Source organism: Haliotis rufescens, unplaced genomic scaffold (assembly GCF_023055435.1).
Source record: "Haliotis rufescens isolate VD_foot unplaced genomic scaffold, xgHalRufe1.0.p SCAF_19, whole genome shotgun sequence".
NCBI classification, from domain to species: domain Eukaryota; kingdom Metazoa; phylum Mollusca; class Gastropoda; order Lepetellida; family Haliotidae; genus Haliotis; species Haliotis rufescens.
Genome location: NW_025963879.1, coordinates 10488712 through 10509321, shown reverse-complemented (window position 1 = coordinate 10509321; position 20610 = coordinate 10488712). Strand labels below are relative to the sequence as shown.

Sequence of the window (20610 nt, the reverse complement as noted above, 5' to 3'; positions counted from 1 at the left end):
CACTGACAATGACTAACTGACTAGGTGCCTGCTGTGTACATGCTGTGGATGGTGTCAAGCATTACTGACAAGGCTCACTGACAATGACTAACTGACTAGGTGCCTGCTGTGTACATGCTGTGGATGGTGTCAAGCATTACTGACAAGGCTCACTGACAATGACTAACTGACTAGGTGCCTGCTGTGTACATGCTGTGGATGGTGTCAAGCATTACTGACAAGGCTCACTGACAATGACTAACTGACTAGGTGCCTGCTGTGTACATGCTGTGGATGGTGTCAAGCATTACTGACAAGGCTCACTGACAATGACTAACTGACTAGGTGCCTGCTGTGTACATGCTGTGGATGTTGTAAGACAAGTCTGGTAGCAACTTACAATTCAAAATGTTCTGTGCAATACCTTTAGAAATAAGATATGGAACCATCTGGTGCATAAGGTCATCTGACCTCAGCCTTGTGACATGACTGTATACCTATGAACAAAGGTGGCACATCCAGAGCAGGGCCTGCTCCTCGTCTGGCCTGACACAAACACACAATCAAACATTTGTCGTCCTGTTTGTTGAAATATTAATAATATTAGCAGGAAAAAGGAAACCTTTGAACTTACTGAACTGTTGCTGCTGATAGCATGTCATTCATGACTACGCTTCAGCATATTTTGAGGTGAGTCTTTGAGTCATCAGGAAATAATGACATTCTTGGTCGTCACAAGCTGTGTATTTAAATCCTTCACTGGGACATTATTCCCACTTGTAAATCTGAATCTTGGCAGTTGTACAATGATAAGATAATAATAATGACAATAATGATCATGTGCTCAGCGCGTTAAGGTGGAGTGTTGGAGATCAAGTGGGCTATGAACTCACTTATCAACTAGACTGCTGACTCCAACATACATTAATTAGTTACATTGAGCTGGATGACATTGAGGCATTATGAGCCATAGTGCTCCTTGAATAGATATGGTCAGAGACTTCTGATATTCTGCAGATGGCAACGTGTATTCTTGATGTTGGAAACATGGCTGGTCATATTTAGGTAGTCATCTACCTTTACTCCAAGGTATTAAACTTTTGGTGCTGGGTGAATTTCTTAGTGTCCAAGGATGACAGTGTTTCCAGACTTACATGTTAATTCTAGCTTTCTCTTTGGGGCGGTGATTAAGTTCTCTGTTTTTGATTTGTTAAGTTTTGTAAATAGTGTGTCATCCGTTTCTTGGTCTCTTAGGCAGTAAATGACAGATATATTTCATTGTCATCCACCTACTGGTGTTGAAGTACTTTGTTTGCCCGTGCAATGCTGCCACGTTAGCCTTGTGTACAGGTTGAATAACATCGGTCCAAGGACTGAACCCTGAGGAACACCACCAATGCTGATACTGAGACCTGTCTGAGAGGTATGACGAAAACCAAGTGAGAGCTTTATCTCTGATACATATTTGGTAGTTAACAGCATGTTGAGAAAGTGAAACTACAGTTATCCTATTACTGGGCCTCTATCATTAATATCGCAAAGAAATCACAAAGAGACACCATTTACACACTCTCACACAGGGACGCCACAAGCACTCAATCACAGAGATTTAGTAATTTCCTTCTTAGTCAAGACCAGTTTCATTGCTTGTTTCATTGATCTTATAGAAACATTGTCTGCATCCTATTAAACGATTGGAATAGCCTCCCTTTTGTATTTGTTAGTGATCTCTAGTCATGGCAGTTCTATGAAAGTCTGAACGGTATTATATTCTTTGGGACAATTAGAGAATATATTGACCATTATGCCTGTGAAATAGACCATTATTTATTATGGATTTATAGTGGAAATACTGTATTTATCTCAGAATATAAAATAGCTATGCGATAAATAAAGAACCATGAAGAACAAAGCATGGTTTGTTCACTGATATAAACATTGTTATATCATGATGTCATTTCTGGAGATACGAACATGCGCTCGCAACTTGACGTCACAATATGACAATTGGTATTGGGAGAAAAGGTGCAGATTATTGACATGACAATTGTGAGAGTACAAAACTAAAACCCCACATTGCCAAGGTGGGATTCTATTCTGGGAGTCATCATTATTATATACAGGTAAATGTTTTTAAAGCTTGTACAATTTATTGACATCCTTAAAAAGGCTGGCGAAAATGTTGATATGTCATATAAGAAATAAAAGACTTATGGTCATTATTTATTGTACAATAAAACACAGCAGGGAGAATAAACCACTCAGGTTAGCGCCCCACATGGCTTATACTCCCTGCAGTGTTTAATTGTATGATAAACAACTCCCACTCGTCATTTATTTCTTAAATACATAATTGATATTTCACTCGGCTGAAATAACATACTGGTTCACTCAATTATAATAAAACTATCTGCCAGAACTGCTTTCAGTGTGCCTGTTGATATGATGGTTTCCAGACAGACATGCAAGATCAGTGGGAAGACACATTACCAATAGGCCTTGAACTGTTGGCAGTCCAAGATAAACATGTTGATTGACAAGAAAACCTATATATCCTCCATATCACCATATATTTTCTGCAGACTGTGATACTTCCTGGTGTTCAATATTCACACCATGTTTTTGAAGGGACATGCTGGAAGGAAATGTCGAATGTGAGGATGTTACTTTCTCCACTGTCAAATGCTGTGTGCATGTGTGCAATGTTTCAGGTCAACAATAGGCTTGTAAAAGAACATCTTCCTGAGGCAAGGGAGTTAGCTGACTGTAAAAGTCCTGTTTCCACCCTTGCTGAACTAGGCTGGAATTATGGAGTTATATTTTGGCTGGACTGACGAGTCTATGCATAGTCCAATCAAAATCGCATAACGAAATCAACATTTAGTTCGTAAACAGCATTTTCAACGTGCAGATTTCGGTTGACTGCAGGCTTTGCAATTGATGCCTACCGTCAACTGGGTGTCCACAGATATTTTCCAAGTGTTTTCATGTTTAATCAATGTGCTCACATGATTTGATGCACTTTGCAACATAAGACCCGTTTTATTACAATATTTATATCTTGATTAACGATCAGATCGTCTTCACTCGGCGCCACCATTTATTTTGTTTGAAGCAAATGCAAGTGATATGAGAGGTGGAATCTGATTAGTCAATAGGAGGGGCATAGGAGCAACATTACTCGTAATAGCCCCAGTCGGCGCTACGATCAAGTCAAGAAATTCCAACCTAGTTTGGCAAGGGTGGAAACTGGACTTTTACACTCAGTTATCTCCCTTGCCTCAGGAAGATGGGGAAAAGGATAACCTATGAATGATACAGTTCTAGGGACAAAAACAATGTTTGGGGATATGCAAAAGAAAAACATATGGGGTTTTGACAAAACTAAACACAGTTCCTGCAAATTAATTTCATTTGAATAGTGAACAAAGATCACATTATGAAAGATAGCACAAATACAATGCATACCAAATATTCTGAACAGGCAAATGAGATTTTAATTTTTTTTTAATTTTATGATATAGAGTTTTGAAATTACTGTGACAATGCTGTCAAATGAAAAGCTTTGTTTATTGAAAAGTACCATTACTACTAATTCAAATCTCTGGGAGGTATAGGAAGCATAAAAAGAGGGAATCATTTGGTTTAGTTATCAATCAAAATGTCTTACATACGCAGAACTTGTTCACATGCAAACACGCACACACTTTTGAAAACAAATGTAGTATGTTCTAAAACTGACTGAGCGAAGATTTTGCTATTTTCGACCCGTCCCTTTTAATAATGCTGGATCTGCCCTTGGCTTGTACTCACAAACTTTAGAATCCACATTTTTTTAATATGATGAGTAAAGGGAAATCCTTTGTGCTTTTATGCTCCTATTTTAAAGGGTGGGGCATATTGATGACTTTGTCTTCTGGTTCAATTGGTTTTCTATATAATCCATTTGAGCTAATTAGTTCAACGCAACAGGAAGCTTATGTGAGCTAAAGTCAGGGCTCATATTTTCTTGTAGTCTTTTACTTGTTTGACATATTTATCTGAACCAACATGATTTATGAAAATGGAATTATTGGTGTATTTCTTCAGCAATGGTGTCTCTATCAGAACCTGATGTTATTTCAACATGGCTATTATTGTGAATGTATTGTGAATCATGGGCAAGAACTTATGTTAGTTTATGTTTAAGTTTTGATTTTTTAACAATACATCGGCATTATATCTTCATCAACCAGAATGAATCTGACACTTCCTCGCACACACCAGGCAATGTCAAGGTCACTGTCAGGGACACTCTCACAGAAGGTGAGCAGAATAACAACATATTGAAGGTACACATGTATATGTGTTGAGGGGATTTAAATATTTCTTAGACCTGTGTAATTCGTATTAAGGGTGAGTGATTTAAAGGACATTCAAACAATGATCCAATGAGGTTACAGAAACACAGGAGACAATGGTTACATAGACAACTTGATAAATTAAAAAATCCATGCAATGTCGGGTGTAACAAACAACCACTTTACATCTTTCTCCTGAAGGTTGCTTGTGTCTAATGTGTATATTGTGTCTTGAGTATATTTACTGACCAGTTTTTGTTGTTATTATTCTAAGTATCTATGTCCTTAAGTACCAAACACTTAATGGATGTACATGTTGAAGGCAGGGTGTGATACTGCAAAGGTCAACTTTGTTTTAGTCATAAGTTATGTGGCACAGATGCTGAGACTGGAATGTGAGAAGTTATGTTTGGAATGCACATAGACTTTGAACTGCATTAAACTGTTGTATTGTTGAGCAGTTTAAAAAGCACTTTCAGTCTCCCTTGTGATAAACCCACTCCACCTGGCAAGGATCTCAAACCTGAGGTTCCCCAACTTCACAAAGTCATCAAATCAGGTTTGGATATATGTTTTTAATTAGTTGGTTTTATATTCAGGGACGGCAATGTGAATACCATCAAGTAGATTCACCAGTTTGTTCGTGTTCACATGGAATGTGAGTGTATGCCTTTTAGCATGGATGTGTCAGCACAATAGTCTGACAGTTTAATTTGTTATGACATAAGTACCGGTATTATGTCAACCCAACTGCCTTGTTGCGGCTCACTTGATTACAATGGAGCAGATGTGAACTGTGATTACTGACAAGGAAATGTATTTTTCCATGCATATGTACTACTGAAAAGAATTTAGAGAACCCCAGATTCCTTCATATTACTGTAGTTAATCTGTCATGCCATCACTGATTAACTATATTAATATGAAAGAATTGTGTGTTCTTTAACTTCTTTTGAGTAGTATTCAGTGTGTGTCATTCCCTCCCCCTCTCTTGACCATTCCTGTTTTGTTTTACATTCCAGTGCTTTGTTTCAAAATGTCCATATTCATTGATAATCTGTAAATATTGTCACAATGTATTTACCTTCAACATTAAAGACTGTGTATGTAACCAATATCTTTGGCTTGATCTGTGGCAGATGTTTGAACAACTTTGGCTTGATCTGTGGCAGATGTTTGAACAACTTTGGCTTGATCTGGGGCAGATGTTTGAACAACTTTGGCTTGATCTGTGGCAGATGTTTGAACAACTTTGGCTTGATCTGTGGCAGATGTTTGAACAACTTTGGCTTGATCTGTGGCAGATGTTTGAACAACTTTGGCTTGATTGTGGCAGATGTTTGAACAAATTTGGTTATGCTGATAAAGGATTTCCTAACCTGGATTCATACATTGGGACACGGATGGCCAAGTTCTGATGTGCAGAGTTGCCTCCCTTAGGTAGGACAGAAGCCTGGGATGGTGGTATCAGATCCCAGAATTGCAATGGTTGTTTCTAGATTTTTCACCAATGTATTGAGCTCTAAGACTTGAATCACCTCAGGTTTTCCTCCCACATCAAGCTGATAGGCTGTGATATGACTGAAATACTATTCAAAGTGGTGTAGATCAAGGCACACTCATGAAACAAAACAAAATCACATATTTTCCTCTTTATTTAGAAAAATAAGTTTTTTAATATACAGGTACATACTATGTATAGATATGTTATTTTCTTTAGCACACATGTATGATGATGAAAATCATTGCAAAACCATAGCTGTACAGCCTGCACATACACATTGGGAATAAACTACACACAGAGGTATGTAGCCTGTGTCACCTCCACTTGGAAACTATGCAGTTCACTGTCATGATAACTGAATTAGGTCACACTTTACAAGCCTGCCATTAACCCAATGGTCACATGTTAGACTCAACAGCTGCATTTACCTCCATGCCTGTTGATCATGCTAATAATGACACACCTACGACAATACTCCTGGGTCACCTGCGCCCCCTCACAGGTGATCAGGGAGGGCAGGTATCTGACTCCAGCAAGCCCCGCCCATTTACTCAAGTGAACTACCACCAAACAATGGAACCTAAATACAACAAATGGGCCTTGAGAGCAGAGGTAGCACTGTGACACTCCTTGATGTGCTGACTTACACTGTGTGAAAATACAGAGTAGAGTTATTGATTCTTACTGTGGTCCACCTGCAACTTCCCAAGTTATACACACATAGTTGGCAAAAGAAGTCCAGTTTCACATATTTTTTTAGTCTTTTAAGTTTAAATTTGCAGTCATAATTCTGAACCTCTTACCAACAGTATATTATTTTGATTTGAAAGAACCAAACTGTTCATTAAATAACAAACGAAATAATTTCATAAATAACTTCATAATTTATAGTTTGTTGTAGGCCAAACAAGCAGGCTGGGCAAAAAGTAGGATGCTCCACATATTGGGGTTATGATAACCCTTCTCTCTGAAAGATTTCCATGACTTGCATAACCAGCCTGTCATCTGGCTACTGCTGTTCTGGACTGCTTGTAAAACATCCATCATCCAAGTTGAGACAACACTCTGCAGTCATGCATAATCATATTCACCAGGATATGGGACATTTATTAATGTGTGGAGCACTTCAAGTGGTCAATGGACTCAGAAATTCCAAAATGAGAACAAAACGATGAAAGAATTTTAGAGAGCATGATAAATGAGACTTTACCAGTCGAGAAGGTCAGCATACGGATCTATCAATGTCTGTTCTCGATCTATCAATGTCTCTTCTCGGAGGAATAAGGCTGAGGAATACTTTTGTCAAGGAAACACTTGTTTTTATTGCTCACAGGCACTAATCACAGAGCTTATCTATGTTCATGCTACGACCCAGTATATTGCATTACCTTTAGTGATCGATCAATAGCCCTAACTAGTGATTGGCCGTATGAAATGGAGAGGGACACTGGTGGCCCAATGTTCAAATGTCGCTGTGAAGAATTGGGTCCCAGGGGTGTGCCAGAAACTTGTATCATGGATCCAAGTCCTGTTTGCCCTGATACTGATTCTACGTTTTACAATACCATACCCCTGTCCCCCTGCTCGCGGGTTTCACCCAACGTCTTAGACCTGTATCACTCAGGCTTCCCTCCCAAATTAAGCTGACATGCTGGAATACAGTTCAAAGCAGGGTTAAACCAAACTCGCTCACTCACTATTAAATAGACACAGTGTTTCAATTTACGCATGACACTAATTACAGTGCTCAGTCACCACATCTACGACTTGTACATAGTCAAATCAGGGACAACCAGCTACCCAGTCCTTCACCACCACTATATGGCTAATTACATCATACACATCCACAATCCACATCTGTTAGCATTAGTTCTGCCAACAGCACCAGTTCTGGAAACCATATGCCATCTTTTACGTCACTACTGTCATAGACCGCCTCCGTGGTCTAGTGGTAGAGCGTCCGCCCGGAGAGCGGAAGGCCCGGGGTTCGATCCCCGACCGCGTCATACCAAAAGACGTTAAAAGATGGTACTTGTTGTTAACCTGTCTGGCGCTCGGCATCAAGGGGCTAAAACAAGGACTGGTCGGCTCGGAGTCAGTATACTGTGTCTGAGTGGGGTATTCATGTTAAACTGCGGCATGGTATCTCAGTGAGCTAGCACTATAAATCGGCGTCAGTCCGGACTAGTACAAGCAGCCACACAAACACACACACGTACATGCACGTCGCCATATAAGTGCAATAATCTTGGACGCGACGTTAAACCCCATTTCACCACCTCACTACTGTCATAAACGTTTATCATGTAGCGGCCTCTCTTCGTTAATCAGTGGAGTTGCATTATCCGAGATCGTCCAACAGGTGTGCAGCGCGAGATCGTTGTCATTGTTCCCATTGTGGCAGAAATATGAATGTGAAATATGACGCGATTTCCCCTCAAACAAGAATTCCAGCTATCCGAGATCTGTCGTATGTTACAGTTACACGTGGTTACTAGGAAGCTCCAGCAAGTCGGGTCGGGGGTCGTCTTTCCTCCTGGAAGTAACAACATGACGTTAACTTTTGCCTCGCTTATTCATATCCTAAATGACCCGTGAAGATCCCGGATAGAATAGGTCTTCAGCAACAAACAAACAACAAACTATCATAAGTATGTATACATACGAAGGTGCATATGATTAAATCATTCCTTAAAAGAGAGTAAATATTATGTACCCCGAACATATCAGATACCGACTTTTCCTGATTGAAACAAATTTATTTTGATGCGAAAGATTTTCCATTCAGTAACAGCAGTAAATACGACTCTGTAAATTTCAGATATACCGGCGTGTTTCTTCCCGTCAGTACAGATAACGTTATATAACCGGGCTATGGAGGTTTGTTTGTTTAAGAATTGACTGTCACTTTGTGTGAGTTGATTGGAGTGTGAAACTTCATTGAATGAGGGCCAAACATTGTATGAACGACGTTCAACTATCCGACGTTCGTAAAGTTTGGCCCTCACACTATGAAGGTTCATTTAAGAATTGACTTTCATTTTGTGATTGATTGGAGTATTAAATAACCTTCATAGAGTGAGGGCCAAATTGTATGAACGTCGGAACTTGCGACATGGATCGAGTCGGTACGACAATAGTTTGAATCTGGTTTTCATCGTTTTGTTCACTAGGATGGGTTGTAGCGAGGATATCCTTGAGCGGGAATGCAATCAAACTCTCTGAGTTCCTGTGTCTCTGACTTATCCCAATGTATGCTTAAACGCTAAGTTCAAGATTAAAGGGTCTGAATGATCAGAAAATGATCTGTATGGACTCGTGCTCTGGATTTCCCAGGGTTTTCCCCTGGCACGTGGAAGTAGTCCGTCTGTGATTACGTCATTTCATTTCAAGAATGCAGTCTCATGCATCCACCAAGTCAGTGAGCCTGAACACCCGATCCCACATGGGTTGCTAAAAAACAATTCTATACCGGATCGGCGCCATGGAAGTACATGTGTGTTTGTTTGTTGTTTAAGGCCGCATTCAGCAATATTCCACCTATATGACGGTAGTTTGTAAATAATCAAGTCTGGACCAGACAATCCAGTGATTGATATATGGAGCATCGATCCACGCAAATGAGATACGATGACATGCATCAACCAAGTCAGCGAGCCTGACCACCCGATCCCGTAAGTCGCTCTTACAACAAGCAAAGCCGCCTTTTACAGCAAGTATGGGTTGCTGAAGACATGTTCTACCCCATATCTTCGCGGGTCGGAAGAACATGTACTGTATAAGGCATTCATAATGACAACATTCTTGTCAGCATTACGTCATCAGTACATAAGTATGCATTACGTTTCTTAAAATGTAACTTTAATACACTACGCAAACGCCTCCAGCTCCTCTTATAAAAAAATGTATCTACCACAAGATGTCATTAATGTCCCAACACAGACCTGTTAATGTCAATCTCATTAAAATCAGACCTTAGTTCTCGCTACCGGTAAATAAAGATCAGAGAAAATCCTATTACAGGTCAAGTCAGAAAGACGTTTCGCGAAAGTTCTCGATTCAAAATTCTAAAACTGAACAAAATACATTCTTAAAGACGCTTATACTGTATGATAGTACCTCCCATGGGCCATGCAAAGTCTCTTCAGTTTAAACGTTTATCCCGGAAGCGAGAGATAGACGATGATTTTGACGGATTCAGTCGTACAGCCCGTAACTGTCGTTCGGAAATACATCGTTTAACGATTCGAGGTTGCATGATTAGAAAACATCGGACTGCTAGACAACAACTCAAGTATATAAACTGAAAACTGCAATAGGAAACTGACCTTCACTAACTGTCCGACCAGATAGTCTCGGAGCATCTCGTACGCGTCCGTTGAGTGACCCTTGTCCACGAAGGCCACTGTTGCGTCTGTCCCCGCGTGTTCAAGAATGATGTCTTCACCCCCGGGGTGCTGAAATACACGAATATACAATCCCCGTCATCACGTATTTATGTCGAAAACATGTAACACAAGCAGTTGAGAAATTCATAAGGGAGACGTTTTGATGTTTCCTGGAACAGATCATCTCGGAAAGGAAGAGGTGTTTTGAAATGAATTCAAGTAAAGTATTTGAGCATCCTTAAAACTAAACTCAAGAACATTCTTAACTCAGACTTGTGAATATGCGGCATTAATTATGGTTATATGTCATTCCTAAGGTATCGGTTAAAATATAATGGTCAGGTAATACTCTCGATTGGATGTATACAGCGCTTTGAGAACTGACAATGACCAGACTTCAACTGAAATGCTGTACCTCTCTGATAAAATTGGTGACGTCATAGACCAGATCTGATACGACTATCCAGCAAGACTCCAGATCGCAGTGCTGCGCCACCTCCTTCAGGGTAAACAGGGGAACACAGCTCTTGATTCGACCGCCTTCCATAGTGAGCGTGATACAGGCGTTATTTGGTAATTCTGAAATGTCAAAACATGTCTATACATCGAAATATATTGTTGTGGCAATAGAGCTGAGGAATGACGTCACTATTTTAAGTTGTTCACACACTCCCTTACGATAAAGTAACGTTGTGTACGCTTGCTATGGAAATGTTGACGATTTCGCACTAAACTGTATCAACCATACGTCACATGAATGTAATTAAGAATCAGTATTCTATACATCTGACCACTTGCCATGTAATAGGTCAAGAATACGCCTACCCGATTCTGTAGAATATTTTGTTTTGACACAAGTTCAACGTTTAACACCTCAGGGGTTATCCACTTTGTGGCATCGTGTATGCCGTCATGGGGGACGTCAGGGTGCATGTCGCCCTCTCCCTGCACCGTGCAGATTATTCAGTACAGTCTCTCCGGAGAGGTGACTGGTCAAAATGTTTGCTGAGTAGTCGGGATGGGTTCAGTGTTTGCCTGAGCATTCACCAACAATCAGTTCTAGTTGCTGACCACCGAATGCCGCCGTGACGATACACATGCTTGAGAAGTGGTTTCTGACCACCGAATGCCGCCGTAACGATACACATGCTGGAGAAGTGGTTTCTGACCACCGAATGCCGCCGTGTCAATACAGATGCTGGAGAAGTGCTTTCTGACCACCGAATGCCACCGTGACGATACACATGTTGTTTTATAGAGCTGTTTCTGAGCTCCAGAAGCACTGGTTCCTGAGGTCTAGACGTCGCCATGATGAAGCACTGGTTCCTGGGGTCTAGGCGTCGCCATGATGTAGAACTGGTTCCTGAGGTCTGGACGTCGCCATGATGAAGCACCGGTTCCTGAGGTCTAGACGTCGCCATGATGTAGAACTGGTTCTTGAAGTCTGGACGTCGCCATGATGAAGCACGTTTCTGGGGTCTGGACGTCGACAAGATGAAGCACTTTGTTCCAGAGGTCTGGACGTCGCCATGATGTAGCACTTTGTTCCTGAGGTCTGGACGTCGCCAAGATGAAGCACTTTGTTCCTGGGTTCTGGACGTCGCCATGATGTAGCACTTTGTTCCTGAGGTCTGGACGTCGCCAAGATGAAGCACTTTGTTCCTGGGGTCTGGACGTCGCCATGATGAAGCACCGGTTCCTGAGGTCTGGACGTCGCAATGATGAAGCACTGGTTCTTGAAGTCTGGACGTCGCCATGATGAAGCACGTTCTTGAAGTCTGGACGTCGCCATGATGAAGCACTGGTTCCTGAGGTTTGGACGTCGCCATGATGAAGCACTGGTTCCTGAGGTCTGGACGTCGCCATGATGAAGCACTTTGTTCCTGGGTTCTGGACGTCGCCATGATGTAGCACTTTGTTCCTGAGGTCTGGACGTCGCCAAGATGAAGCACTTTGTTCCTGGGGTCTGGACGTCGCCATGATGAAGCACCGGTTCCTGAGGTCTGGACGTCGCAATGATGAAGCACTGGTTCTTGAAGTCTGGACGTCGCCATGATGAAGCACGTTCTTGAAGTCTGGACGTCGCCATGATGAAGCACTGGTTCCTGAGGTTTGGACGTCGCCATGATGAAGCACTGGTTCTTGAAGTCTGAACGTCGCCATGATGAAGCACTGGTTCTTGAAGTCTGGACGTCGCCATGATGAAGCACTGGTTCCTGAGGTTTGGACGTCGCCATGATGAAGCACTGGTTCCTGAGGTCTTGACGTCGCCATGATGAAGCACTGGTTTCTGAGGTCTGGACGTCGCCATGATGAAGCACTGGTTCCTGAGGTCTGGACGTCGCCATGATGAAGCACTGGTTTCTGAGGTCTAGACGTCGCCATGATGAAGCACTGGTTCCTGAGGTCTGGACGTCGCCATGATGAAGCACTGGTTCCTGAGGTCTGGATGTCGCCATGATGAAGCATTGGTTCCCGAGGTCTGGATGTCGCCATGATGAAGCACTGGTTCCTGAGGTCTGGATGTCGCCATGATGTAGCACTGGTTCCCGAGGTCTGGATGTCGCCATGATGAAGCACTGGTTCCCGAGGTCTGGATGTCGCCATGATGTAGCATTGGTTCCTGAGGTCTGGACGTCGCCATGATGAAGCAGTGGTTTCTGAGGTCTGGACGTCGCCATGATGAAGCACTGGTTCCTGAGGTCTGGATGTCGCCATGATGTAGCACTGGTTCCCGAGGTCTGGATGTCGCCATGATGTAGTATTGGTTCCTGAGGTCTGGACGTCGCCATGATATTTGGTATTTGCTTTGAATGGTTTCTTTTGTATCTTTGTCTCTTGTAATTGAAGAAATGAATGGTTCTCAACCTTCTATACACGTGTGTATGCAACAAATGAAATGTATATATTGTACAGGAGTGAGACATAAATAAATTAGTGTCTGTCTTGTCTGCATTATCTAAGTGTTTGTCATGGCTATATGGTGATTCGTCTTTGGAATGAATGGCATTTGAGACAAAGTTTGTCCTGAATCGGCCGCTATGACTGGATCAACAGCCGTCATTTTGAGTGTGACGGTAAGACACTGTTCCTGTTATCTCGTATACTGTTTGAATGGCATTCTAGAAGTTGGTGAGTAAATATGTAAATATAAAACTTTATGTATGTCAAATTCTGGTTTATTGCTATATGGAATTGTTTATCCATAAAATTGTACGTTTTCTTTTTTATCGTGCTGTCAAGAAGAATTCATAGAAGCCATGTCATCATATTATAAATGGGTATGCTCAGTTGAAATACTGTAACGGCCGAACTAGCTCATACGATCTGGGGCATAGTTTTTTATGTCAGTTCAAAAGAGAAAACACATCTATCCCAATTAAAAGCATATGTTACCCAAAATATACTGAACTAAATTAAAAACTTCACAATCCTAAAATTTTAACATTTTGACCAGTTATCATTGTGGGCCCTTATTTTGTATTTAAACAGTAATGGCCACGTATTGTCTTCAGATAACACCCGTTTTTGAGCAGGTGAATCGATGAAAAGCATGTGCACAGCACTATAGTGGCAAAAGTGGTTTTTCACGTGCAACTGGTCACGTGGCCATAATACCGCACGTGTTTTCAGCCATACTTGTTAGCAGTCATTAACAAAAAAAGAAAAACACAAGAAAACAAAGGTCTTTACGGCCATTTGTCATGCCACGCCTTTCAAAAGTGCAACGTGAACGTGCCATCGGCATGTTGCAGACGGGAACGTCCGTAGCTGAAGTCGCAAGGACGATGGGTTGTAGTCGACGGACTGTTTATGATTTACAGACGCGTCTACAGCAAACGGGTACCACCGACGATCGCCCTCGGCCAGGTCGACCACGTGTGACGTTTCATGCAGAGGATCGTCAGATTGTCTTACGTCACCTCCGTAACCGATTTTTGACGGCTACATCAACCAGAAATGAACTGTTTAGGGGTAGACTGAGTGCGCAAACTGTTCGAAACCGTCTGAGAACTGCTCACCTTCAAGCACGACGGCCATACTGCGGGCCGATTCTGACTCAATTACTCAGACGTCAACGTCACATACGATGGACTCAGAGGAATTGGAATCAAGTCGTTTTCAGTGATGAATCCCGATCTAATCTTCGATTTGCTGATGGTAGGGCGAGGGTGTGGAGGCGCCGTCATGAACGTTACGTCCAGTGTTGTGTACAGGAAGTTGACAGATTTCGAGGCGAAAGTGTCATGGTGTGGGGTGCTTTCTGTGGCAATGCACGTTCCAGGCTTCTTGTCATCCGTGGCAACCTCAACGCAGCTGTTTACCGCGACCAGGTACTGGCACCAGAACTTTTGCCTTTAATGGCAGCACATGGACCCGGTTTGATCTTCCAACACGACAATGCCAGACCCCACACAGCAATTTTGACAAGGAATTTCCTTCAGAATGCGGGAGTCAACGTCATGGACTGGCCGTCAAGGTCTCCCGACCTCAATCCCATCGAACACGTCTGGGATGCTCTTGGCAGAAGTCTGCGCACTCTCCAGAACCAACCACAGAATTTACAAGATCTTGGCACCATTTTGCAGCAACAATGGCATCGTCTTCCCAATCATGTGTTCACAAGCATCACAAGGTCCATGCGGAGGCGTTGTGTGGCAGTTGTCAACGCACATGGTGGCCATACACGCTACTGAACTTGTGTGCCATCAGATTCTCGTGCTTGGGACTTATAATTTAAACTGTTGATGTTATTACCGAATACCGTAGGTGCTTGGAACAAATTATGGTTACCACCGTTAATTAAAATCCTTCTTTGAACATTAATGATTAAAAATTACCTTCTCTGATGCATTTGTCCGTTGTATATCATATATGGGATTACTTTTAAAAATGTGAAGTTTTTAATTTGACTCAGTATAGTATGGTTAAAAAAGGTATTTTCACAGTTATAAGAAACCGACCATTTGTTTTTCGGGATGGGTGTAGAGGGTGCTTTGCTGGTAGTCCCCGGAAGTGTACCGGCGGATCCCTAATACTGTAATACTTGCGAGCGTAGACTCTCCGGGAAATTTAGATCAGTGTAAGACAAACACAATCTTATAAAAACGTCAACCCCAGAAAATAACCAGTCTCGATTATCCGACGAAACAGATTCCATTGGGTGTTAAAGGCAAAATAGCTATGACAATTACATAAATGGATCACTGAAAATCATTGATGACACAATACACCAAAATCACTTTATCTTTATCTCTATCTTTAAAACAGTTTAATTTGTTGTCACTTTTCTTTCAACTGTATACCTAATAACACGAAAACATTAGGACATTAGTTCTATTAATTTCTGACAAGAAAGTAATATTGTCGAATGAATGTATTTCCACTTTGCTTATAAGAAGAACAGACTAGTACAAAATGGTGCTCGTCCTCAACAACTTATTCATCGCAATGGTCACAGTATAGCAGCAGCTCGTCAACATTAGCTTTTACATTGGTTTTACTATACCGCAATATTTGTATTTTTAGACCATGGGAAAGGGTGTGAAACTCAGCAAGAACACTGATCATGACTTACTTATTCTCAAAGTGAAATTATAAGACCATATTTACATGAAACTTTGTTTCATTTGAGTTGAATAGAATCGGAAAAAGTCACAGATTGCTTACCTCACTAGGACAGATTGCTGGAAAGATACCCGAGTTAGATGCAGTTGCAACATGTATCAGAGGTATCAGCCAATCACGTCCTGGAGCTGGTTCTACGCCATGCAGCACGCTGATTGGGGCAGTATGGGGGTTGGCTACTGGGATAATTATTCTGTTTCTATCATGTAGTCCATTTCTTGACACAGCACACATTACGTTATAGGACATTTGAGAGAGTTACAGTTCATGATATAGTAGTTGCCCGAAGGCAAGGGGGACATATATTAACATTGAGGGACATCAACCCACGTCCCCCGAGGGACCAGTGGACAACGAATCTTACCGCACACCTAATTATACTGCAGGTATGTCACCAATAATACCAGTTAGGCGTTTATCCACATCGTTCTTTTTGTGATAATTCTATGTACTACTCGGTATTAAAATAATTTTAGTTTGGCGCTAGAGGGTTTTTACATCTACCTCAAATATCGAGTACCCATTCCATGTGAGTGAACAAAGAGCTTCCAAAGCTTTTATAATTTTTAAGAACGCCTGTTGAGAATGAGCCATATAATGTACAGGCTGTGTTATAATGTCACATGTATATGCGCTGTTAACACTAGGTTGTATAGTAATGCCCCTGGCTATGGCTGCCGGAATCGGGAGCTAACTAATCCCCATTCTATTGTCTATGCCTGATTTAAGTCCAGTCACATCGATTGTTTGTTGCTTTCCATTGTCCACTTGAATGTCCGGCTATGTCCGCCCATGTAACTTATGTCATTAGCTGGCCGTGTTTGTTGACACACTGTCATGTACACATCACTTGAGTGGTGACATTCGGGGTTTACCTCTTCACATACGATCCACGGAAGTGTGGATGCATCAGTATATCGAGTATCGTGTTACGAGGCCATGTATGTGCACAGAACGAGACAGGAGTAATATGGACATGAACAGTTACGTACTACTTTCCGATGACATGTCACGTGTTCTCAAACCCACTGGAAGTTCACTAAAGTGTTTCGTTCGTGTCTCTATTCATTCCCACTGTTGGGGAAGCACAACATACAAGCATCAAGTACCACGACGGTCCAGCCAAAAGCAATCGTTTGAGATCAATAACCCTATTATGAAGCGATTTGAAATAGGTGAGTGAAATGGGGTTTAACGTTGCGTTCAAGATTATTGCACTTATATAGCAACGTGCATGCGCGTGTGTGTCTGCTTGTACTCGTACGGACTAAAATGTATATAGTGACCCGTGAAGATCCGATTGTCTGGTCCAGACTTGATTATGTACAGACCACCGTCATATAGCTGGAATACTGCTGAGAGCGGCGTTAAACTACACACAAAACAAAAATATACGTAAGTCTTCACATTACAAATACGTAATAGCCTTCACATTACTAATACATCATTCCTCACATTACTAATACATCATAGCCTTCACATTACTAATACATCATTCCTCACATTACTAATACATCATAGCCTTCACATTACTAATACATCATTCCTCACATTACTAATACGTCATAACCTTCACATTATTAATACATCATCCCTCACATTACTAATACATCATTCCTCACATTACTAATACATCATTCCTCACATTACTAATACATCATTCCTCACATTACTAATACATCATAGCCTTCACATTACTAATACATCATTCCTCACATTACTAATACATCATAGCCTTCACATTACTAATACATCATTCCTCACATTACTAATACATCATAACCTTCACATTATTAATACATCATTCCTCACATTACTAATACGTCATAACCTTCACATTATTAATACATCATCCCTCACATTACTAATACGTCATAGCCTTCACATGACTGATACGTCATTCCTCTCATTACAAATAAGTCATAGCCTTCACATTACTAATACATCATTCCTCACATTACTAATACGTCATAACCTTCACATTACTAATACATCATCCCTCACATTACTAATACGTCATAGCCTTCACATGACTGATACGTCATTCCTCTCATTACAAATAAGTCATAGCCTTCACATTACTAATACATCATTCCTCACATTACTAATACGTCATAACCTTCACATTATTAATACATCATCCCTCACATTACTAATACGTCATAGCCTTCACATGACTGATACGTCATTCCTCTCATTACAAATAAGTCATAGCCTTCACATGACTGATACGTCCTTCCTCTCATTACAAATACGTCATAGCCTTCACATGAACAATACGTCCTTCCTCTCATTACAAATACGTCATAGCCTTCACATTACTAATACATCATTCCTCACATTACTAATACGTCATAGCCTTCACATTACTAATACATCATTCCTCACATTACAAATACGTCAAAGCCTTCACATTCTTATACGTCATAGTTTTCACATTACTTATACGACACAGACTTAACATTACCAACACGTCATAACTTTCACAATATTTTTTTGTCATAGTCTTCAAATTACCAGTACGTCACAGTCTTCACATTATGTATTTCTCACAGTCTTCACATTACCAATACGTCATGATCTTCACTTTATGTAGTCAAAGTCTACAGATTATCATGCGTCATAGACTTCACATGATTAATACGTCACAGTCTTCACATTATACGTCATCGTCTTCACATTAATAATACGTTATAGCCTTCACATTATTCATATGTCATACTCTTCAAACTAATATAAGATAATAGCGTTACCGTTATTATAGCTAAAATGGAAAGAATTTGTTATCAAATAAAAATAATATAAGGATAACGCTATTTTTAGGGCATTAACATTTGCAAAAGCCCGAGGTCTTCCATTAACTGCCCGGCGAAGAATGTTTTGAAACATTTACTGTAATCAACACGAATTTCACTGACCCACTTTTACAAGTGTGGAAACGTCATTGAACAAACTAGATGACATCACAATTGAAAGTGAATATGTGCTTTTTCAATTTTAGTTTCACAAGTTATGGTTTGCTTTAGACGAAAATTTAAACCCCATATTGAGGAATTGTATATCAAGACTTCATGTTGAATCAAACTAACAGCGTGGACGCTGAGCTCGTGTCCCATCACATTCAACTGGTGCGTGTACAAGTGACATCCCTCAGATTCAAATGTGATGTAGGTATGAAATCTACGATACCACACCTCAAAGTCGAACCAGATTTAGGTTGATCTCCTCCACCCCATGCTTGCTTACGTTAAGTAAGTATTCCGTAAAATTAGTCTGTCAGATATGCGAGTGTAATCATTTCTTCGGCCTTGACATTGCGCACAACGATTTTTAATGAACTCGGTTATTTTGTAACCCCATGGGTAATAAATAGAGATTATTATGCGAGCATGTGTGTTATACTGATTTCTCGAAACGAGTGTCAGGATAATACATGAATTCTTACACGAGTTTCGTAAAATCAGTTTGACAGACATGTGAGTGGTATAGTTTCTTTTTTACTCAGAATTTCTTAATCATCTTGAGCTCCCCACAACTATCGTCTAAGAAAACCACAATTGTCAAATGACGTCAATGATCTTCAGCTATGACAGCGTTTATAGTGTGACGTCATTCCGACCTTACGTCACGATAAGATTCGAATGACGTCAACAATGTCACCCGGATGACGTAAACAATACAGTGATGCTCGTGAAGTGATAGTTGCACAAGTGCACATACGATTTTTTATGAACTCGGCCATTTCTAACCCTATGGGTAAAAAATAGTGTTTTTTCTACTCCGTGACAGCATGACTGTTCACCACAACCTATTCGTTGAAACACTGACATGTTGCATGAACAGTATATATACATTCATCCTGAATAACGACCAGTCTTAATACTTATAGAAACTGTTCATGGATGCTGTATATTCCAGCACGTGTTGTTGTTTGTATGGGCTGCTGCAGGTGTTAAGCTCCACAAGTGTCTCTGTATTCCCGGCACATTCATCAGAATGGGTGATACATGCGTCTGCCCCCACTAAGCCCCGTCACAGCTCATGTCACGTGACGTGATGTGTGATGCACGGCTCAAGAGACACAGAGAGCCTCAAACATATTTGGTCAGTCCCCGCTGATGCGCCCAACTACGATGTACTCTACACAGTGTAAGTGCTCGATGAACGTAACCTGACACACGCATGTTTCTACCGTTCAGTCGAGTCAGTGCATTATTGCAAGGCATGAGCACGCTCTGAGCACGTATACAGAAAAAAATAACCTGGAAAAATAAGAACATGGGGGGCCAATACGTTTGTTTAGAGGCGAAATTTAAAATAGTTTCTCAAATCATGTAGTTCACGGTGATATTATAATAGTCATTGCATATCTTAACCATGAACATGAGAAGTATTTACCTTTTCTCCAAAAACGCTTGTTCAAAACTGCGATACGTGCTTCTGGAAGGAAAGGGACAAGGGAAGATCAGGCCTGTTGACAGTCGTCGTAAATGACCCGATTCCACACTGTACGGCCTTGAGACCCCACGTGTGACCGACAACCAGCCAATGACAAGCCTTTGCTTTCGACACACCTACATATATGAACGATATGTAACCTGTATTAACTGGTTTCTATCTAAGTTTTGCAGTCGTGATACAAACTTGTGTACTTGTCTGTAATAGACAAACATCATCATGACTGGCTGACCGACATTTCGCCTTCATATTGTTGTATCTAATCGCTGTAAGGTGCGTTCCAGCCATGTTAACCTTCCTCCAAAATTTCTGC

General features: G+C 41.1%; 2 protein-coding genes across 3 annotated transcripts in view; one reads left to right on the top strand and one right to left on the bottom strand.

The window, feature by feature from the left end:
• Positions 1–5430, top strand: part of LOC124138957 (metallophosphoesterase 1-like) — a 33052-nt gene extending 27622 nt beyond the window's left edge. For both annotated transcript variants that reach the window (XM_048398863.1, XM_048398862.1), the window contains one exon: positions 25–5430. The gene's annotated coding sequence lies outside the window, so the exon portion shown is untranslated. The remainder of the gene's footprint in view (positions 1–24) is intronic.
• Positions 5431–7980: 2550 nt separating this feature from the next.
• On the bottom strand, positions 7981–20393 carry LOC124138959 (cytochrome b5-like). The gene is made up of 4 exons (XM_046505883.2): positions 20238–20393; positions 10627–10790; positions 10152–10280; positions 7981–8359 (listed from the first exon to the last, which is right to left on the bottom strand). The coding sequence occupies exons 2-4, from the start codon at positions 10756–10758 to the stop codon at positions 8318–8320; spliced, it is 303 nt and encodes a 100-aa protein (XP_046361839.1). The 5' UTR covers positions 10759–10790; positions 20238–20393; the 3' UTR covers positions 7981–8317.
• Positions 20394–20610: the final 217 nt, after the last annotated feature.

Bases quoted from the DNA above. Each gene is read 5' to 3' on its own strand.
- LOC124138959 (XM_046505883.2), bottom strand. From the start codon at position 10,758: ATGGAAGGCGGTCGAATCAAGAGCTGTGTTCCCCTGTTTACCCTGAAG. The intron at 10,281-10,626 runs GTACAGCATTTC...CGTGTATTTCAG, and splicing joins TCACCAATTTTATCAGAGAG to CACCCCGGGGGTGAAGACAT. The intron at 8,360-10,151 runs GTCAGTTTCCTA...TGTTACTTCCAG, and splicing joins TGGTCGGACAGTTAGTGAAG to GAGGAAAGACGACCCCCGAC.